The sequence below is a fragment of the Euprymna scolopes genome, chromosome 2, assembly GCF_053919585.1.
Source record: "Euprymna scolopes isolate OS-2025 chromosome 2, ASM5391958v1, whole genome shotgun sequence".
Taxonomy (NCBI): Eukaryota; Metazoa; Mollusca; class Cephalopoda; order Sepiida; family Sepiolidae; genus Euprymna; species Euprymna scolopes.
In genome coordinates this window covers 40,135,816-40,159,668 of record NC_136483.1, presented here as the reverse complement: position 1 = coordinate 40,159,668, position 23,853 = coordinate 40,135,816, and the positions used below count along the sequence as shown (strand labels likewise).

The 23,853-nt window shown below is 31.4% G+C and overlaps 1 protein-coding gene across 1 annotated transcript in view; it reads left to right on the top strand.

Annotated features, from left to right (window-relative positions):
• LOC145291309 (anaphase-promoting complex subunit 7-like) overlaps positions 1 to 23,853 on the top strand; it is a 50,737-nt gene that overhangs the window by 14,575 nt on the left and 12,309 nt on the right. Inside the window, exons 4-13 of the mRNA XM_080137031.1 lie at positions 1,409 to 1,492; positions 2,863 to 2,978; positions 4,027 to 4,140; positions 5,423 to 5,510; positions 5,932 to 6,027; positions 7,109 to 7,197; positions 10,136 to 10,262; positions 13,970 to 14,111; positions 15,858 to 15,958; positions 17,867 to 17,911. Of these exons, the coding sequence (XP_079993157.1) occupies positions 1,409 to 1,492; positions 2,863 to 2,978; positions 4,027 to 4,140; positions 5,423 to 5,510; positions 5,932 to 6,027; positions 7,109 to 7,197; positions 10,136 to 10,262; positions 13,970 to 14,111; positions 15,858 to 15,958; positions 17,867 to 17,911 (1,002 nt within the window). The remainder of the gene's footprint in view (positions 1 to 1,408; positions 1,493 to 2,862; positions 2,979 to 4,026; positions 4,141 to 5,422; positions 5,511 to 5,931; positions 6,028 to 7,108; positions 7,198 to 10,135; positions 10,263 to 13,969; positions 14,112 to 15,857; positions 15,959 to 17,866; positions 17,912 to 23,853) is intronic.

The following is a 23,853-nucleotide window of genomic DNA, read 5'->3' as shown; positions in this document are numbered from 1 at the left end:
ATGGGAAAAGGGGTAAAGTGACATTTGTTTCTTTTCTAGGGAATTAGTGAGAATCCCTGTGGACTACTTCAAGTCCCGAACCCCTTATTAATGTCTATACTTATTTCTATAATTATCAAATTTGCTGACACAATAATAATGAAATATACTTGGCCAACTACTCTGTGTTATGTACTTTTAGAATGTATATCATTATTATGGAGGTTTATCTCCAAAATCCTAAAAGTTTGTCAATAAACATATTAGGGAGGAACAAAATTAAGCATTAACTCTTATTGTGTAAAAATGCAATTTTTTTTACAATCACCAAACATAACCTAATTATTGTATTTCGATAAGATTTTTGGTATTGGAAGCATTAAGAGATAATCTTTCATTTACTGGATACTTTTGAAGCTACCATTGTTTTGTTTTTAAATTTTGAAGTGTTTAAAAAGCAAATTCTTTGTAGCTTAATATTGTTTTTTTTTTTTTTTTTTTTTAGTTCAATGGACCGCTTACTTTTCGAAATTTAAAAAATGTTAATATAAATGAAATATTATATATATTAATATATTATATTATAGCTCATCAAGCAAATTTTTGGGTGTTAAATATTTGCTTAATTTATTATAGATACATTAGATGTATGGCTGCCTAGAGTACTTCTGGAATAAGTAAAACAAAAAAAAAAATTATTTGCTTCAAGATTTGCAGTTGGTATATTATCTTTCATGTAAGACTCTGGTCTTGGTAACATTCACTCTCAGAACTTTACTTTTAATAGCATTCCTTCAAGTTTCTAACTTAACAAGTAGACCATTCATTGTTTCACAGATAAGCTCTAAATTATCAACATCTTGGACTGTGCTTATTAAGGCACAAATGAAAAGCAATGGACTCTATACAGATGTACTCCCAATTTGAAAATAAAAACTGTCATTCTCGTAAATGTGCTGTTAATTCTAACTTAAATTTGAGCATTTTTATACACTGCTTGGATCACTACTCACTAGCTCTTAATTTATGCAAAACCACCAGATAACTTTTGTTTGGTTTGCACTCTGTCAAAAGTTTTCTGCAAAATGACAAAAAGTTATTCTTACCATTCTTGCATTTGTCTCTGTATAAATATAACATCAGTGGTACTTTACTCTAGCATAAAACCAAACTGCATTTCATCAGTGTTTATCTATGACATATTCTGCTCAATTATTCCCTCAACCATTTTCAAAACCTGATTCATCAATTTGAAGTCTCCCTAATCACCTGTGTAGACTGTTTTCTTTATTATTGTGACAGTTCTGTATTCAGATCACAATCTTTTAAAACAACCCCTTTTTTATGATATATGATTTGTTACAAAACTTTGTACAATAAATCAAGAAGTTGTGTGTAAATTTATTTTCTTAAAAATCTTTTTCTGCAGGAAATAACATCAGAAGTCGAAGTAAAATATAAGATTCATTTATGCCATTGCCAACTAAAACAATATCAAGAAGCCATTAATGTTGTAAGTAACAATTTATTTTCATATGATTTCTTTTTAATAAGATTTTGGTTTCATTTTTCTCAATGTATATCCTAGCAGGATCTTGTGAAAATTCCACAGCTGCTTTATTGAAATTATTTGAAAAGTTCAAAATTTCAGAGGATACTTTCAAAAAAATATTAAATTCAACAGGAAAGAGTTGCAACCATATTTTCCAATAAAATTATTCCACCGAATGAAAACAAATTTTGTAAAGCCATATTGTTTTTACATTTTTCTTCTACAAATTTTGGTCAATAATTATAAGAAGTTGTCGTCCAGAATTCAACCTAATTAAACAAAAAAAAAATGCAATAATGCAGAAAAAAAATTTGTATGTGCCTATCACACTACAAAAAATGTCATTCCAAAAATCATGTAAATTGATCAAGTAGTTTTTTCTTTACTATAAAAAATCATTTTTTATGATTAATAGTAAATCATAGCCATTACAGTGCTGAATTTGATCTTTATTTCTGTCTTGGTAGTTCTACCTTTATTTATTAAATACAGCAGAAGGAGACGCACCACCCTCGCTTCCATATAAAACTTGATTTTCTTACTAAAAAATTTAAAAAAAAACTACTTCATTAATTTACTTGATTTTTTAAATATATTTTCATTCCGTGATGGGTACATACATCATAAAGATTTTTTTGTATTTTTGCTTTTTAATTAGGTTGAATTCTGAACAAGAACCTCATTTTCTTAGCTAAAGATTTTGTGATTAAATTAATTTGGAGAAAAAATGAATTGCCATTTGCTTCTTGTTTAAATATAAGAAAGCCGTATTAATAAGAGTTTTGATGAATTACAGTTGCTTTCAGCGATTATAATTTTAGCTAGTAGTAATAGGTGTGATCTTGTAGAAACCAATGCACTGTTTGATGATGTAAGATTAAGAAATGTTTGATTCTGCAAGACTGCAGAGTATTTCTCTTGTGGATTCATTTAACTAATAAGGCCTTGAATATGTTGAAAATCTGGTTAGGATCTTGTGAATGGGCAAAGTGGGTATTATTTATTTATTTATTTATTTATTTTTTTTTAGGAACACTCCTTTATGCTTACATATCTCTAATTGTTACTTAGATAAAAAAAAAAGATATACAAGCATAAAATAAACAGACAATAACACCCTCTCTACCCATATGTTGGATTCTAACCACACTTTCAACTTTACGTCTCATGAGTTAAATAAATCCATAGGAGAAATATCCACTATCTTATGGAATTGGTCATCATTTCTCAATTTAAGCAAATCATTAAGCATCACTTGGATATCTACCACATCACATCTAGTTTAGCTAAAATTATAGTATATATATATATTTGGTTTTGTTCTTTTACAGTTAGAAGGCATCATAGCCAAAAAAAGAAATGCAAAAATTAATTTGGCCCTGGCCCAATTATATCAACAATCTGGGATGGATCGTCCAGCAATCACAAGTTACAAGGAAGTCATCAGGTAACAAAATATTTGTGTCACATTCATCATCATTTATATTCATTTATTAGTTTACAATATGTTTGATAAATATATATTTGAACAATTTTGTATATTCTAGTTTAATGATTTACCCATTATGTATAACATAAAACTATATCTGGTGATGATGCCTCCGTTTGGTAGTTATGAGGATGTGGAACCATTTCCTAGTTACCATTTCTTCTATGTCCGACTATGTGTTAAATAATTCCAGACTTTTCAGCCATTTCTGCATTCATTTAATGGCAAGCCACCTCTTATAAAATCCAGACTGATATATGCATTGATAATTGACAGCACATGCTGACCCTTGTCCCATATATCTGCTGACAAGTTATTGCTGTAACATTAATAATTTTGTCTTAATTCTTCAGTAAAGAATTGAATGCTCACCAAGAAACTATAAAATGGCTCTCACTAATATAGAATATACACATCATATACAGGGTCATTTCAACAATGATTTTTTTAGTTATTTGGACTACTGTTTTCATCTTGAGTTAATCATACACTGTTTCGGTCAATGTAACCTCTGACCTTCTGTAACACTAAAGATGAGGACAGTAATCAAATTAATACAAATTATCAATCCTCATCACTGGCTTCGGGCTTGTTCCCTAAGTACTAGAATCAACAATCTATGCTATTTCTGAAATGGCTTTTTCTCTGTTGACTGCAGTATGGTGCTGGTCCTGTGCAGTTCTAGGAAGTCCACCACCCTCAAGGATTTGCCTTCTTTCTTTGAAAAGCGGTTTATTGCTAATCGTCTGAGGGTACCCTTACCGGGGAATTTTAATGAGCCTGTCCAAGCACTTTTTGCAGTTAAGAGGGCTCCTCCTCAGGGGCACTGACTTTTTAATTCCACTTTCCAACCCTCGTGTCACATTTCTCATTGAGAAAGAAATAAATATCAACCACCCTCATCTCATAAATTCAGAAACAATATTTTCTTCAAACTGTGTCTGCTTCATTCAGTTGTTTTTGACAAATTTTTTAATTTTTTTTTTTTTCTTTTTAATTTTTGTAGGGAATGTCCGCTGGCTCTGGAATCTATTATGGGATTGATCACTCTTGGTGTGAAATGTGCTGAAGTTATCAGTTTGGTGATGAATAGTTTACCTCACGGATCAAATTATGAATGGTTAGTCTATGCTTTCTATGGAAAATAATTTGCTTTTTTGTTATTAATTATTTATAGGCAATAAAAGTGACTGTTAAAAATATGTAGACATTATTTCCACATCATAATTGATATTTATACTATACCTATCAGTGTCCTGTGTATGAATTAAATAGAATGTATATTTTTCAGGTTAATTATTTACTAGATATATGTTTACATTAAATTGTTTTTTCTTTAAACTACAAAATAGAAATAATACCAAATAATAACTGGTGCCTTCCAGTTCATTCTTTCTTTTTTTAAACCTAATTTTATAAAGTTTAATTGAATTATTTACAATATCGTTTGAGCATTAGATTAATTGAATAAAATTACTTAAAATTTTAACATACATTTAACAAAACTGCTAATTTTAAAAAGTTATATCAAAACATAAATTGCCACAGACAATATGTTTGACATTTATATAGATAATTTTGAAACATAATATTGGCAGATTTGTGTTTGTTATACTAGAATGTCTGGCATAGACAGTATTTGTGTTTTATGTTGAATTTGAAAAAGAATTTGAACTTGCTAGAGATGATACTGATGTAATATATGAGGGTCGTTCCAAAAGTAAAGCCTCCTATTTTATTTTATTTTTTTTATTCAAAATGTTGAAGAGTTACGAAGGACCTTTGTGCTCCTGAATTTATTTTTCTACATAGTCATCACCATTCTCAATGCATTTTTGCCAGGAATTCAATGATGCCTCTCTATTTCTGATGCACCTCCATGGCAGGAGTTGCTTTCTTAAAGTCTTATATTGTTAATATCTACAACAGAGAAATGAAACCTTAATGTCATAAATGCATAAGTTAAGTTATAATAATAATAATGTAATTTGCAATCTCCTTTGGTCCACTCGGGTGGAAAAAAAAAAGTAAGAGGTATCACTTTTGGAACACTTTTTATTTACATTCTTTTTGTGCTTATTTTTTTTCTTCTGAACGGAAAACTCTACTGTAGGAAAAATATTCATTTACTTGAACATAACTTAAATTCTGGTGTCAGTAATGATATCCTTGTTTTTGATTTTTTTTTTTTTTTTTTTTTTATAGTGTTTTTATCCAAATATCCATGGAGACATAAATTAAAAAATCAAAATATATAAATGAAGCTTTTTTTTTCTTTGATCTTAAATCAATTTCAAGTTATTTATTTCGTAATTGCAGATGATTGAAATAATGGTGACTTTTTCTTATTTTGATGAAATTAATTTTAATGAATTGGTACAAAACTGTTTTCATTTTTAAAGGTTAACAATGTGGATCAAAGCTCATGTCCTTATGGTGGCCCAGGAATATCCCAGTGCCATTTCCACATTCAAGGCCCTGGATTGTAAGGTAAGGAAAAATATTTATCATCTTCAATATTAAAAGTTGTATAATTTTTGAAAACTTATTTCTATCTGCCATTCCAAGAAAATGGAACTATTTTATTTTATAACAAGTGAAAAAAAATCTTTATATTTTATTTATATATATATATATATATATATATATATATATATATATATATAGTTTTGTTGAATTCCAATGACCAAAATAAAACTTAATTTGATTATTTAAATAAGCACACTGGTCCAAAAAGAAAAATGAAAAACTCACATTGATAAAGATTGTTAGAAACTCCCACACACACACACACATCATTCACAACACGGACCCAAGTTCAAGCCACCATATTCCAATACATTTGTTTTTTAATTTAAAATGTAGCGTTCTTTAATTTTATTCTTTATATTTGTAATTTCCCTTGTTTTAGCCTTACTTGAAGAACAATGTCAGGCTGTTGTGTTCATTAGGAGAAGCACATTTCTTAAATGGTGATTATCCCCAAGCAATGCAACTCTTCCAGAAGGTAAGTTATGACACCATCTCTAAAGAGGAAATAGTTTTGCATGTAAATTAAATATTCTTTATCATTCAATGGATAATCTATTTGTCTCAGTAACAGTTATCCTCGAAAGGCTTTTAGCCTTAAATGGTAGCGTATTAGTAAAAAATATTTAAATCATTTTATTGATTTAAATGAAATTGATTGGAATAAGAGATACCCAGGCAGACAAAAATTTATTGAAATTTTGAAATATGTATTTTAAAATCTTGAACTTCACTTATAAACGACACTTTTACTGTTTGTATGTCTATCGATTTAATAAATTTTTTTTTTTTTAATGAAAATCCCTTCAGACAAAAATCTCATCTTAAACTTAAAATATAGAATCTCTTAAAGAGAAATTCTATGTAGTGACTGCATGTCTTTTCAAAGGCATTAGTTCTGTTCTTTCTTTTTTTTTTTTTTTTTAATAGGAATTTAACCATGATCATGATATATTGATAGATAACTGAATGTCTGTATGTATGCATGCTTGATGTTTGTGTTCTTTGTAGAAAGATTTTATGTAGAAATCTAATAAAGTGTAGTCCTGTGTAAAATGTACCAGGAAAGACATAATGGAAGTGTTTCCAAATCTCTAAGTGGACTCCTAAGAAAGTGATGAGGGCATAACCCTTTTAAAATTTAAAATATATACTATTTTTATGAAATTTAAATAATTTATAAAAAGTTTTCTGGTGAACATAATAGAAGTGGCATAGAATCTCTACATTAACCTTGTCTCCACTTTTTAGTGACCTATGGGAACAGAAACCCTTTAAAACTTTAAATAAGCATATCCAATTTCAATGAAATTTAAATCATATGTATAAGACGCTAATTCAGAGAGATTTCCAATATTTCATCTTATATTAGGGCTAAACATGAGGTGGGGAGGGGGGTAGTAAAAACAAAGAAAGCTGGTGTTATGAGTATAGGGAAAAAATATATAATAATTCAGTCGCAAGCAATGCCAGATCTTCCTGCTAGTTTTAAATAAAGGTTGTTGGTTTGTTATTTTTGAAGGAGGATTTTAACGATTTTTTTTTTTTTTTCTTTTCAGGCTCACTTATCAGACCGACTTAATATCAAAAATACTGACACGTTGGCTTTCTTGTATCTGAAAGAAAAGAAAATTGCTGAATTAGAATGGTTGGTTTTATTTATTTCATAAAAGAAAATAATTTGGTTATCAACCTGTTTCACATTGATATGCAAAAAAAAAAAAAAAAAGTTGTGATTGTTAAGAGAGCAAATTGTCTGAATAAAGATGGCGGACAAGATGACAGATCTTGGCCAAAATGTTTAATATTTTTTTTGATGCATCACTTAAAATTTCTTGACATAGAATTTTGTTATCTTTTGAGATGAGGATTGACAATTTCTATTGTTTGGATTGTTGTTCTCATCTTTGATGCTATTCTTACAATGTTTCGGCTAATGTAGTCTCCAACTTTATTCAGATGTGTGTTTATTGAACCCTGGAATTTGTATGGAATTCCAAAAGAAACACTTTATTTAATCCACAGGATTTGTTTGTTCTTGTTCCATCAACCATGGCCGAGTAGAAGTGGTAAGTAAGTTAAAATTGTATCTTTAGTATTACCCATATTGATGACTGAACCTTCAACCTCTATCAAGACTGTCACTTTGAACTGATTATTATTTAGCAATTTTATCTATTGTGGCACAGGTTATTTGGAAGCTATTCTAATATAAAATGTACAGATTCTAAAGTTCAACAAGACACACCTGAAGGTCAGGAGTTACATCAGCCAAAACATTGTGAGACTCACACCCAACATGAAAACAGTAGTCCGAATAATCCAAATAAGATTTTACTTTTTACATATTTGATTGCTGTATCTTTCCCACATCAGGTGTAGGTGTCACATGTTGGCTATGGCAATATGAAGTGAATTCTTCCATTAACTTTTCATCATTGTGAAAAACTTAGAAATGTCATAGTGAGTATTTAAGCAAGATTTTATTACAAGCAGCAAATTCCCACCCCTTCACTGTTGAGGTCCCTAGATGCTGGAAAGTCTTTTATTCTAATAGTATCTTCCCTTGGACTGCTAAACTTTGGAATTCCCTCCCTGTTTCCTGCTTCCCTGACTGTATTAACCTGCAGAAATTTAAATGTACTGTGAACAAATGTCTTGCTGTTCAACTCTCCAGAGTTCTCTGTTAGGTCTCAAATAATAGCCCGTTGTGTACAAGTGGTAGTGTGCCTTGTTTGAGTGAATAAGAGTATTTAAAAAAAAAAATGCCATTCTGTGTTTTATTGAGATATGATTTTTAAGTGAGTGACCTGCCAAAGTCAACAGTTCTCACTCAATAAAGTCAGTCAGTTAGGTTTCCAGGTACATATGTGTGCCCAAGTTCATTCTTTTATAACGGCTATCAGTTGCATTTCCTGAAAATGTATCCGACTACAACAAATCCCGTACCACTTTTTAGCATGAACTACTAATTAGCCCGGGACTGCTTATCGGTTATTCACGGTTACTTATTTGAAAGTTGTTTCTCAATCTGATGAATGGTCACTCCACACCACTTTAATATTAAAAAAAAATTAAATCTCTGATGATACTGAAACACTTATCAAATTGCAGCTTATGATGTAAACCCTGTCTGGTGTTGAAAAAGTTATCCATTTTTTCTTTACTTATGCTGTTTCTCCTTGCATTGGTCACTAGAGTTTGCATTTCTCTTCCAGAGGGACCTCCATCATTGTCTTCAATTTGACATTATGTAACAACAACTTATAACTAAAACCAGGTTCATTTTTAAAAGTTTTGGTTGTTGGTTTTGCATCATATCAACCCTTTTGAGTTTATTTAATATGAACACACAATACCTATTAAAATTAACTTATCTATTATATAAAGAAATGATGTAATTGTGTGTGTTAGGCTAAATGTCAGAAACTATACAAGATTTGCAAACATTAGATTGAGATTCAGTATGATCCTGAATTGGTTATAGTAAAAATAAAAAATGCTGTAATATTCATTCTTACTGATATGTTTTAAAAATAACATTGAATTTAGGTCAGCCTTTTTTTCTATTATATTGAAGCACTTGCCAAAGAAAGAAAAAAGTTTTAAAAGAACAATATTACACACTTTAACTTTATTTTATTTTTCATATTCATGGACAATGCCAAGTAATCTTGCTAGTTGTAAATAATTCATCAAACACAAGCTGCTATGGTTGGAAATTTCTCTATGCTCTAAGTTTGTAAATGACTATCATAAGTTCCAAAAGGGTCGAACCCGATACAGCCACTTCTATAGACCACATCGCTATCCATTAAGCCAATCGTACCTCTATCTAATCTTCCAATATAACATCACATCTTATTTCACTCATTTAATATTACATTGTTAGTGCTACCAGATCAGGCTGTCTGAAGATACCAGCTTCCTGACCTAAAGTGTGCCAAACATGTTTTCTTTTTCCTTTCCTTTTCCTTTGCGAAACTCAATCATATTCTACAAAGTCAAAAACAACAATTTTCCTCTAAAAACAATAAAACCAAACCTCATGAATAAATATTTTAAGATATAACAAACTTAAAGCATAAAAAATGTTACCAAAAGGACTGGATTCAGCATTAAGTAACCCAAAAAGGGTTGATATTCTATAAACCAACTAAACCAAAACTTACATTGTTAAAATTGAACTTGAAATCTTTTGTTATAAAAATACTTTTTTTTATGTATTTCAGTGAATTTTGTTTTCCCTTTGAATAGTTAACTTTTGATATGGCCACTAATAAAGGAGAGTAGAAAGTGGATTTTTTTTGCAGCCTCATAATTCTCACTTCCTGTATTTTATTCTTTAGTCCTCACATTCCATGAGTGATGTTTCTGATAAAAGAGGAAGAATTGTTTTCTTAGTTGAAATCAGCCATCTAACACTTATTGCTGACAAATTTTTTACCTTGAAATAGTTGGGTTTTTTTTTTTTTTTTTTTTTTATAATCTTTTAACTCTTTACATCAAGTGGCTTCATACCTTGTCTGAAGTAATTTTTATAAAATATGATCATTCAATTTTGTTTATTTTCCTGCTCTTTTCAGTTTAGCTAATCATGTGATGGGTGGCAATGAGCATGCACCTGAGCCTTGGATTGTTATAGGATATTATTGTATGGCAAACAGAAAAGTTATTAAAGCCGTCCCAAAAGCAGTTTACTTTGCTCAAAAAGTGAGTATTTTATTGAAAATAAAATTAAACAAATTATATTTTATTTTAATTATAAGAGAAATTAAATGTCAATTTTAGCATGCTACCATAAATCAAATTTTAAATTACAATAAAAACTATTTGTTTACGAAATGCACTAAGAATTTAAAAGTTTGTGACTATTGAAGTAGTCAGATAAAATTGGACTGTTTTAAAAATGATAAAACACTTTGTGGTGAGGTGATTGTACCATTTATTTATTTTTTTTCAAACAAAACAATAAGTTCAGTAATTTCTGTATCACTACCAGACAGTATCTTATATGGGTGTGTGTTTATCACCTGTCTATATATTTGGATTATTTTTTATTTATTAATTGAATATTTACTGAAACAAATTATTTTTTATTTATTAATTGAATATTTACTGAAACAAAAAAATAAATGATGGAAAATAATCATATTTTGTTTGATATCTGTTTTACATGTTGGTATAATTTGGACGACTGTAAGAAATTGACTTCCAAAGAACCTAACAAGTCTTTATTATTCGTTTTTTCTCTTGGGCTCATTTTTATAACTTCCTCCCATATTTTCGTTGTCTTTCTCTTTTGAACTGAACCTATTACCTCAACTGCTCTACATCTACTAACACAAGAACTCTCATTCATAGTAAATTTCTGAGAATTTGGAAAATGCAATAACATAAAATAAAACAAATTTTTAAAAATATTATTAAAAATAGTTAAATTAAATTTATCAGAATGCGTTTTTGTCAAACATTTTAATCTTTTATTAATAATTGAAAACAAAAAAGAATGAATTACTTTGACCCTTCGTAAAGAATCCATAAGCATTTAAACGAATAGAAAGCCGTTATGGCTTTAAAATTCTTAGCAAATCCTCATATATTGAAAGTTTTCAAAATTATTTACAACCAATAATTTTATAGTGATTAAAAATTAACATAGTTATGGTTTTATATCAGTTTGATTCAATTTAATGACTAAGTGATATTGTAATATTTACATTTGACTGTTAAAATTCATCAAAAAAATAATAATCTGGGGGGGGGGGAATAAATGCATTGTTTGAAAAAGACAACAAAGGCGAAATGAAAATAGATTCCCAGGCAAATGTGAGTTATGTAGTAACTAACAAATGTATTTGAACATTTTTGCTAGCCTGGTAAACAAACATGTTACACTGAGCCCCAAGTGAGACGTTAGAATTATATCATGACAATTGATAGTGCACAACTTCCTCCCCCCCCCCCCAAAAAAAAACAAAAAAACAAAAAAACAAAAGTAATTCTGATTGGATGGTATAATGGGGAATGAACATATGTTATACTGCTAATCAAAGGGAAATTAATGCCATGGGGTGGGGGTGGGGGTGGGGGTGAACCCCCACCCCCACCTCCTCAAATATAGAGGAGGTAATACCTGGAAGGATCCTTCCACAAAAGGAGAAGGTAGTTTCTGGGAAAATGGTCTCATGACAATAGAACGGATATTAGATTATCCTCTTCCCCACCTCCTCAAGGAGTATATAATACCTTGGAGGATTGTTTATGTCATCTTATAAATGGAGGAAAGTCATTCCAGGGAGAACGATCTTACTACACTACCCAACACTATTAAAAGATAATACAATAAATTATTTTTATTTTTTTTTAAATTTTTTATTTTGTTTAAAATGTCTAGTTATAAAAGCATTTTGTATGTGTAATAAACAAGCGTATGGTTGCAAGAAAAATACAGACGACCAAGTAAGGTTAAATATATATTTTATTTCTCACCAAATCAGAGATTTAAGGCGTCGTCGTTAGGATGGCTGGCCGGGCGTTGAGATAAACTCAACGATCAAAGTTTCTTTGAGTTTGGTTGGGTGTGGGGCGGTGATGGCATAAATATGGCTTAGCATGTGCAGCGATCCTTGTTAGCTGATGTCGCTTAGCACGGAGTTGGTGAGAGGTGATGATTTGGTATCAGCTGAAGAGGAAAGGGGCTTGTATCAGGATCGCGGATGAGATGGTAGCAATGGGCGATGCTGGCTGTGCGTAGTAAGCTCTGTGTCTGATGTCGTTGGTGAGGGGTCGGATGCTGGTTGAAGATGGAGCGAGTTCACAGCGCGCCACGCTAGGGCCGATCTGTCGGTTGTCAAAAAGACTGGTATTTTTATAGTCATGAAGCGGATGTAGTAAGGAGCAAAGAAAGTTTGTTTTTTTTTATCGCTGGCTTGAGTTTGCTTTTTGATTGTTTGTTTTTCGCGCCGTGCTATAATGTGTTGTAGTGAACCGTCTGTTTGGTGTATGTATGCATGTGCTATATCGATTTGAAGCTAATAAAATTGTGAATACAATCTAGTCGGTGTTGTGAGGTTGCAATGTTTTGTGAATTATATATGCTTACGAGTTGCGTTTACTGTGATGTTTGTATTTTGTTTTTGTTATTTTCTTTTGCTATGCGGCTTTCTCTGGCGGTTTCCTTTGAAGTAAGGTGCGAGTTATTCTAATGATGTGTGTATCTAAAGAAATGGGATTTGAAGTTGTCAAGTGTATTTATTGTGTTCATTTGCGTTGTACCGACGAACAGATTTGTCCTAGCGTCGCCATTGCTGGTTTCCGGTTTATTCATGGAGATATGGAGGGATATGCGATATAACGTATGGTTCCTTAGCCTTTTGGCTATGATCAAAATGTAGTATGGTTTATCTTAATAGGACAGCCTCTAGTGTGAATGTGATATTGTGATAACAGATGATTTCTACAAAGAATTCAAAGTGTAATAGTTATTAACATCCCAGCAACATCAGATGTTTTACTATCAAATTATTGCATATGATTTAAGAAAATATGACAATGCAAATAAAAAAAATGTTTTAATTTATTAGAAGCTGTTTATGAAATGAATATGCAAATTTAGAAGGCCTAAGGTATTTCTAGATTACTGTATTTCAAAATGCTAATATTGTATCAAAATTAAATAAGCATAAGCTTGAGATAAGATAGACTGAAAGACATTTTTGCATTTATTCATTTTGATAATATGTATTCAAACAAATCTTTTGTTTTATTTAAAAAATTAAAAAATAAATTTAACAATGTTGGAAATTAGTTTTTTATGACAAACATGAATCCCACAATGCAATTTTGTATATCTGTTCAAACTTATAAACTTCCAAGACATTTTACATTTTTTTTATACAAATTTTTATAATTATGTTTTGAAATTTTTAAGATGTAGATTAATCATTTCTATTATTTGTATTAGACCATGTAATATATTTTCTCATCTTGGATGTTATTCTTACAGTGTTTTGAGTGATGTAACCTTTGACTTTCTTTAGATTCATCCTGTCAAGCTCTGGAATCTATATGGAATTTCAAACTGAACCATTTATCTAATCCACAGTGGTAGATTATTCCTCAGTAAAGTTCTTAAGTAATTTATGTTTTTATTCTTAGTTAATATACCCTGTAATGAAAATATAACCTTCAACTTTTAGAATAGTAGTAAGTATTATTTCATAATTCTACTTGGAAACAGTCTATCGTGTGGATTAAATGAAAAATTCAGTTTGAAATTCTATATGAATTCCAGAGTTCAACAAGATGCAACTGAAAGAAGGTTGAAGGTTACGGTGAATGAAACATGAGAATAACATACAAATTGAAAAATTAATTTGATTTTTTGTTTTATTTTATATTTTGTTTATGCATTCTAGGCTTATACAATAGGTAACAGAAATGTTGAGGCTTTGTTACTGAAAGGTTCCGCATTGTTGGAATTAAAAAAGATTCAAGATGCAGCTTCTCATTTTAGAGAAGCTGTAACTCTTGCTCCATACAGATTTGAAGCACACAAAGGTGAGTTTATTTTTTTAATTATATCCCTTTTTTTTTTTTTTTTTTCCACATTTGGTTAATTAACTGATGAGTCATCAGGATAATGGAAGATGAAATTAAAAGAATCTACACACAGATTGTTAGTCAGTAAAACAGCACAAAATATACATTAAGCATCCTCAAAAAAGGAACAAGTACAGCATGAGTTTTTTTTCATTTTTCCTCCCAAAATATTACTGGTCCCTAAATTTATTGGAGAGGGACCTATGTTTCCAGTGGCGTCTGTTAGTCCGGACGATTGCCAGATAATCGTCCATTAGTTTTTCCTAAAATTTTGTCACAAATTGTATTTCATTAAATATATGTGCACAGTAGCACAGTAAAAAAATTTTTTTGCAAAAATTCCCATTGTGTCCCCAGGGGCTCAAAAGAGGTCAAAATGCCTTAAAATGGCCAAAAATGACACATTTAGCCGTTTAACTTTTGACCCATCCATCAGATTTTTCTGAAACTTGGCCAAAATGGGGAGCCCATTGTTCTTGATATAGATCCAGTATGAGTGACCCTGACAAAATTCTGGTTCGCACCCTGGGGACTTTCAGTGCTAAAAAAGTCCCTTTTTGTGTCTCTTTTTTCATATTTCTCAACAAAAACTTGATATGTCTGACTACATAATGGTTTTTCATTATGTTCAACTCAAATATACATGTGTTAAGGCCTGAAACTGCATGGTTATCTATTTACACTGGGATTCGGCATCCCCAAGGGCTCAAAATGGCCAAAAATTACACTTTTTGCCCTATAACGTTGATCCATCCATTAGATTTTCCTGAAACTCAGTAATATGTGGAGGCGATTGTTCTTAATATAAATTCAGTATGGGTGACCCTGGCAAAATTCTGGTTCACATCCCTCTGGGACTTTTAGGGCTAAAAAAAATGCCTTTTTGGAGCTCTTTTTTCATATTACTCAAAAACTAGATATGTATGTTCATATAGTGGCTTTCCATGGTGCTGAATTCAAATACACATGTCTTAAGGCATGAAACTGCACCATTTGTCAATTGTCACTGGGATTCGGCATTCCCAGGAGCTCAAAAGCGGTCACAAATGCCCCAAATTGCAAAAAATGACACTTTTCTCCCATAACTTTTGCCCCACTTGGCGAAAATGTGAAGGCAACGTTGGCCTTTCACACTTCCCACATTCATCATTTCTTCACTATTTTTTGTGGCGTCATCTCACATGCAGCACCAGAAGGGGATCACACACTGCTGCTTGTTTACATTTCCCTCTGATGATAAGTCACACTTCAGTTTACTCAAATTTGAAATAGCATTTTTAGTTTTTGTTCAGAATTCCCCTATTATAAAAAAAAAAAAAAAAGATAGAAAAAAAAATCTGTATGACAAAACAAAAATATCATCTTCCAAAACTTACATAAATTGATCAAGTAGTTTTATTTTTATAAAGAAAATCAGTTGTTTTCAAAATGGTGGATAAGACAGCCACTCTTCTGTTACTCGGTCATTCTAATTTTCTTATTTAAAAATAAAATTACTTAATCATTTCATGTAATTTTTGGAATAAGTTTCTTTTTTTGTTAAGGCTAAAGTCTTTTTTTTTTCTTTTTTTTTCTTCTAAAATTTTTAAATTTGTGACCATTTTGTAATGTTCATTTAATCTTGCACTGATTTGTAGCCATAAACGATTGTACTTCTGATAAGAGATTTAAGTATAATTTTTTATTTTCTATTCTTTGTTATAGGTTTGATAGATTGTTATATGGCAAGTCATCGGCCACGAGAAGCAATTAATCTGGCCGGTAAAGCGGTGAGACACTTGGGCAACAATGCACGATCACTTACTGTAAGTAACAGCCATTTCTTCATTTTCATCCTCCCCTCTGCTTCTTTTTCTCAAAAGAAATAATTTATTTCTTAGTAAAATTCTGAATTTATCTTTTAGATAATCAAAATTGTTAATTTGCGGTCTAAAAATGACAAAACAGGATTCATGCACAGAGAAAACTAGAGAATCTGTTTGTTTTTTAGTTAAAGGAGAGGGATAAGATAAAACTTTATTTTATTTTAAATATTTGGTAGTGAAATGATTTTTTTTTTTTATTATATCTGATGCTTGTGAACCTTTGATTTAAAATCGATTTTTTTTTGTAATTACACAAATATAATATTAACAGAGGATTAACTTTAATTCAAGAAATTTTTTTTCTCATTACATCAAGTAATCATATTTAGATTTTTTTCTTCCCCTAAGACGCTTCCAATGCCCAAAATTTGTGCATCACAAAAACAACTGCACAGGATATTCTACATGTACCAAATGTGACTCAAAAGAACTAAACCACGATGAAAAAGAATGTCATGAAATGAGATGTATTAAATGTCAAGGAACTCGCCCTGCTTTCTCCAAAATGTGTGAATACTGGAAATAAAAGGAAATTCTAGGAGGAAAATATAAAAGAAATATTCCATAGCCCGAAGCCAAAAAAGAAAAAATAGTGAAATCATACACTTTAGACAAACTGTGCACAAAAGCAGTAGAAAAATCAAACACAAACCCCCATCAGATAGATAAGTACCATGAATTTATTGAAAAACTGATACATCTAGAACAAAACGAATGGCTATGCTTAAAAAAATTAGAAAAAATAACAACCAAAAAAGAATCTAATAAAGTATTAATCTCTTCCCAAACTCAAGCCTCCCCACTTAAAAAGTAATATTTCAAAGTACAAAACCAAATATTAAACCAGCAAAATCCTTAATCACACCAAAGAAAGCAGAATCGTCTAAACAAAAACGTGAAATACCCACTAAAAATAAATTCAAACTGTTTGATGAAATGGAAAAAGAAAGCAGAAATGAACAAAAACAAAACCAGAAATAAATCATCAAGCAAAGAAAAGAAATAAACGAAATATTAAAAAAAATGGATAGAAAGTCTCGATCAAGCTCAAAACTTAAAAAGCAAATAAAAATTTGAAAACAACAAAAATTAAAAAAAAAAAAAAAAAAAACCCATATACAGCATTAAATGACCCAAAGAAGGTTGATATGCTGGTTAAACAAACCAACTTACCAACCGTTCAAAATTCTTTACAGATTCACAAATCCTACAGAAAGATTCCTGAGTTCGACAGATATACATGAAGAAAGTTGACTGAAAAGTTTTGCAAATGATACTAAAGATGAGAACAGTCATCTAAAGAATCCAAATAATACGAATAATCAATCCTAATCTTAAATGATACAGTACCAATCTGCATACCATGCCAAGAACCTTACACAATGCATCATATCCTGACAAGCGATAGACTTTGAACAGGTCAGACTGAGATACTACCAAGAAAATAGCTTAAGTTCAATAAGTTTGACCCAAATAAAACTTTTAGATTTCTAAGAGCAACAAAGCTATATAACAAGATATAGTGGAAAAGTTATTCTAAAACATTTAAATTCCATCCACGAAACTACAACTAATATTTTTGACATTAAATGGCTCATAAAAGCTTGATCTACGATAAAACAAAACAAATTCTTTATGAAAATTCTATCTAAGAACTGTGTGAAGGAGGAAGGGGGTCAATATATTTATTTCTATGCTGTTTAAAATACAAACAAGCATGCCTTCTATACCTTTTTAATATAACGCCATATGTATCTATTTTCTGCCTTTTTAATAGAATCATATAAAAGGATGTTTATTTCTATAATAATTTTAACAAATAATCTTCAACGGTTTTCTTTCTTTCAGCTCTATGCTTCAGTTCTTTCTGAAGAGCCAACTACAGCCGTTAAAGTAAGTATTGAAGCCTTCTGAAGAGGTTTTTTTTTTTTTTCATCTTCATTCTTCAACAGATTAACAATTTTTGGTGTTTGCCCAAAATCCGCTCCCACCATGTAAAAACAAAAAATAAAGAAAAATCTCTATGATGTACATATCAGTGACAGAAAAAAATATCATACACAAAAAATTATGTAAACTGATAAAGTAGTTTTGTTTTATAAATAAGAAAATCAAATTTTATGGCAAAACTATGAACAATGATGGTCTTTCAACACCTTAAAAATAGTCTGAAGGAATAAGGGAGATAATTCAAACTTGCGAGATTTTTTTAAAAATATTGAAGGAGAGCATTGGAAAAACTCAAATTTGCTTTAAAATAATTTTCTGTATAAAACTACTTGATCATTTTTACATAAGTTTTGGTGTATATTTTCTTTCTATGATGATTACATACATCATACAAATTTTTCTTTAGCTTTTATTTTTTCATAGGGGAGAGTTCTAGACAAGCACATAATTTTTATTAAAATATGACATGAAATTCTGATTAACAATTTGAATCATCAAATAACATCCTTGGACAAGGTGTTTGCTACACCACCCTGAAATTCATCTTTCCCAACTCAACCAACCCTACTTGACCTTAACCTGTATCTGGTAGTAAGTCTCCAATTTAAGTCTGGGTAATCTCTTAGTTGTCGTTACTCTTAGGTCTATTTATATGTTAAATAAAATCTACCATTTACAGATTAATCACAAAATATATATGCCTACGAAACAAATGTATAAATATTATTAATATAAATATTAACGAAATATTGGAACGCAACACCAACAAAGTAAATAAAAATGATTTTACCATTTCATGACATTTAAAGCTTTCTAATTTATCTTTAAATTCTTTTAAAAATGTGTAATTACTTTTAACTTCATATTCATGCCCGGAGCTGGGGTGATGCACATGTTAAAATAACTGGACAGCACGTATATTTAAATTTTCTTCTCCAAGGTTTACCTCTTCCTCATAACAACAAAATGAAGGGGAAAAAAAAAATACAGACTGGACCTAAAACCCTCATGAGGCTAATTTATTAGCGAAATATTGGAATGAAACACCAAAGTAAATAAAAATTATTTTATCATTTCATGACCTTTAAAGTTTTCTAATTTATCTTTAAATTCTATTCAAAATAAATGTCTTCTAAAAGTATGTAATTTTATCTTTAAATGTATAAATATTTGAAAATCTCAAAATTGACTGAATTCCGCATTAAACCATCCAAAAGTGTTGATATGTCATAAAACAAAACCACCAAGCCTATAATATGTGTAAAATGATAGATTTTATTTCTAATCCATAAAAGGCCCTGTCGGTTGGGCATTAGAATACGCCGACTGCCCTCCCTGCAGAGGGTAAAAGTCCCTCAATGGGGCTACCTGTTGGGCATGGGTGGCAACCCGTGATGCCTAGGAAAATGATCCTGGTGGCTGAGCAACCGATGTCTAGGGAAAATAAAGGTATCAGTTGCAACACTCCACTTTGGCCTTGTACTAGGCTAGACGGGCGGTCGGAGAGGCCTGATCCGATCAATCAGCTAGTCATGTCAAGCCCTAACACTTACACTGAAAATGACAATTATAACATTTAAAAAAAAAAAAGATAAATAAATAAACAAATTTAATCTAAAGATAATACAACATCTTACTACTACAAACATAGATAAACCAGTTAAGTGTTAGGAGATGGCAAGGGTCAATCAATTGATGAGACAAAACCACACAACTGCTCCCTAACCAATGTTTCTATCAAACTGGGAAAGAAGAAACTAAAGGAGGAAACGGGAAATGATGGAACAAACTCAACCAATTGAGTATATCTTTTTTGTATCCCTGGGATGAAAGGGCGAACGGGTTTCCCCCCTAACATCTCCCAGTTTCGGGCTCGGAGGAGGATGGGGAGCAAAAGAGATGAAAATCTAAACAAACTTCCATGGATATAATAAACCCAAACCAAAAAACCAGAAACCAAAAAAATAAAACTCGAAAAGAACCCACTCTGACGTAACCAGCTCAGACAGTGAGCAAGAATATAACTATGAAATAATTGATAAAGAAAAATACCCAAGATTCATAGTAATCGAAACCTTAGAAGGAAAAAAGATCAGCAATCTGTCTCCATTCTTAATTGATAAAAACAGAAAAGAAAAAATGAACAATGTCAATCTACTTGTCACAGTAGACAACTATAAAGACGCAAAAAACATCTTAGAGATGGAAAAATTCCATATCTATAAATGCAAAAGTTTTGCCCATGAAAGATTAAACACATCAAAAGGTGTCATAAAAAGCCATGAATTAACCTTGGCTACAGCAGAAGAAATAGAAAATGCCCTAAGAAAACAGGGAGTAATCGATCATGTTCGAATAAACATAAAAAGGAATGGTCAAACCATACCTACAAAAACCTACAAACTAACATTCAATACACCAAAACTTCCCAAAGAAATAAAAATCGGATATACAATAGAAAAAGTAGAACAATATATACCAGCCCCTCCGAGATGTTTCAAGTGTCATAAATATGGACATAACAGAGAAACATGCAAAGGACAGAAAATATGTGGAAAATATGGCTTAAAAGAACCTAACCACACTGAATGTGAATGCCCCAATGAAACAAAATTCCCAAATTGCCAAGAAAAACACCCAGCATACTCTAAAATATGCAAAATCTTCAAAAAAGAAATAGCTGAAATAAAATACAAACAAAACGTATCCTTTCCTGAAGCAAGGAAAATAGCAAGCTCTTGAGAAAAAATAAACACTTACACAGACATCACAAAAATTTCAAACCAAACTCACTACCAAGACCTTCTTAAGCTAATCTCCAAACTCAAAAATCTAATTGAAACTTTAAAAAATAGCCAAAACGAAAACAACCAGAAACAAATACCAGTATCTTCTAAAACTCAGTCAAATGATCTAAAACAAGTCCCAAAGAACAAAAAAGAACCCGAACAACAAAAACCACAAATAAACCATGAAAGATCCAAATCACGAACAAGGACAAAAGCAGAAGATAAACACACAATATCTGGAAAGATGGAAACAGAACAGGAAAACACAAATCCTCTTTCCAAAAACCAAAAAAACAAAAAACAGAAATAATATTAAACGAAAATAAATTTGAATTGATTGAAATCGAGTCACAGAAATAAATCTAGCTCCAAAAACAGAACTGACCAGGAGGAGCAGTTCAAGTAAACAAAACAAAAACCATTCAAAACACAACAAATCAATAGAATACTAGATATAAAAACCTAAACAAAAATCAAACAGTTAAAAAAACAAAAAAACTTATTTATGCAAATGAATAAAAACATCATACAGTGGAACTGCAGAGGCATAAAACCAAACTACGAAGAAATCAAACATATAATAGCACAATATAACCCCAGCATAATTGGCCCACAGGAAACTCTTCTAAAAGAAACGGACACCATCAACTTCAAAGGATACCACATTTACAACCAAATAAATAGATCACAAACAGATAACCGACCAATAGGTGGCACCTCAATTATAATAAAAAACAGATACCACATATAAAATTACAACTCTAAATAAGCCTTCAAATGATAGCAATTCAAGCTACACTCCACCGACCAACAACTATTTGTTCAATCTACATTCCATCTAAACATAAACTAAATAAAACCGAAGTTGAAGATCTGATAACACAACTCCCCACACCTTTTATATTAATGGGGGACTTCAACGCCCATAACAAAATGTGGGGATGTGAGAATATTAACCAAACTGGGAAAATCTTTGAATTTTCCAATACATCGGTAAACACTGCATGTTTTTCGAGCTGAATAAACATGTTACATTGAATAAAAACACAAAAAATATATCCAGTTAGGTAGAAAAGTAACTTATCTTGCCTTTGATAACATTTATTTGTTATATATTTGTTTTTTGACAACTTTTTCGAATCTGTGTACAGTAATACAAACCCTATATATAAAAATAAGTATTTTTAAATTTTATCTTTCTAGCTTTAAAAAAAAGTTTAAAAATTTTATCAGCTGGCATAATTTATTTTTAAATATTGAAAAATTTCAGGAAAATTAATTTTTGCTAGATTGCTAGAAAACGTGTGTCAACAGCTTAAAAAAATCGTCTCTTCAAAAGAACGTGTTTTAAAGAGTCTATGTTGTCTCGCATTTTCATTAGTTTTGTATGCTGTAAAAAAATTTTTTTTAATATTAGCAATTTATTTGAAGCTTCTTCTTTTGAATGGTAAAAAACTTAGGATGATAATATTGAATTAAATTATAGTTACATCGTGTTAAATACAGGGGGGGAGCACGTTAAAACTTACTTTGCTGAATGGAGATATCCACGAGTGACTACCGGTGTCAAGCAACTAAGGGACTATCCGTGATGACGTCAGCAGATTAAATTATTTTTGCCCACCGGCCATCTTGTCTTTTAAGACGGTCTTGCTCATAAGAGTAGTGGTTGATGGGCAGAAATCAGAGGCCCAGAGTATAAATGCTGGAGTTCCTGAGGGGTCAATCCGGGGCCCAACTCTCTTCCTGATCTACATTAATGATCTCCCAAAACACATACTTAAATCATTCGTTGACATCTATGCTGATCACACGACCACCTATGGCAACACATCAAAGGCTGTAAATGACAAAGTTCTCTCTCCTCTGACTTTGAGCGTGTGGGACAGTGGGGGAAGAGGTGGCTGGTTACTTTTAATGCATCTAAAACCAAGCTCCTATCTTTACATCATCAACGCTCTGATCCCCATCTGGCATCAATTGAAATGGATGGCTTTCATCGTGGAGAGGCTCCATGTTTTGAAACTTTGACCTTTACTCCTGATCTGAAATGGAACACGTACATCAAGTCTGTTGTCCAGGTCGCTGGGAAAATGGTGGGATCCTTCTACCGCTCCAGAAGATATCTCACTGCTGATGCAATTCTCTATCTATATAAAAGCCAAGTATGTCCAAGGATGGAATACTGCTGCCACATCTGGGCTGGAGCTGCTAAAAACAGCCTATCCTGCCTTGACAGATTACAAAATAGAGTTTGTGGCTTAGTGGGGATGCCCTTTTCTCTTCCCTGCAAACTCTCTCCCACAGAAGAGACATAGCGAGCCTGTCTTTGTTTTATCGTTATTTCCATGGCAAGTGCTCATCTGAGCCCTAATCTCTGCCCCCCCTTGCCAATCTTTCACGAAAAACACCCGTCTAGCTGAAACCACTGGCAGTAATTTTCCCCACTCTTTATCTGTGCCTAAATCAAAACGTAGATTCCACGAACAAAGCTTCTTTCTTCCGTTTGCCTGTTTCCCACCTGACTACAACTTGGATGTGTTCAAGTCCAATATAGACAAATTCCTGATAAACCGCCCTCTGAAGTAAGACACTTTATCAAATCTCCAATTCTAACGGGTTCTGGATATGACCTAAAACTATATCCGATAGTGAGGCTCCCACCTTTCAGGCCTTAGGGAGTGTGGAGCCACCCTTTAATTGCTATTGCTCCCAGGTCCACTCTGACCCGGAGTGGTAGTACCTGTTAGGGTCCCAACTATGGGTTAAATAGAATCTGACTTAAAAAAGAAAAATATACTCCATTAAAAATCGTTCCTCAAAATAACTAGATTCGGCAGTAAATAACCTGAAAAAGGTTGATATGCCATAAAACAAAAACAACCAACCAACCAACCAACCAATTCTAACGATTACTATGATACTATCCCATTGATTACTGTACACGCAATAACCCTTATCCCCGAGTGGCTTCCGGGCCTTGATAAGTGGTGACCTCCATGTAAAAAAAAAAAAAAAAAAAAAAATTTTTTTAAATAAAATAGATAAAAAAATAAAAAAATTCAATTCCACCATTTTCTGAGATCAATCATTCCA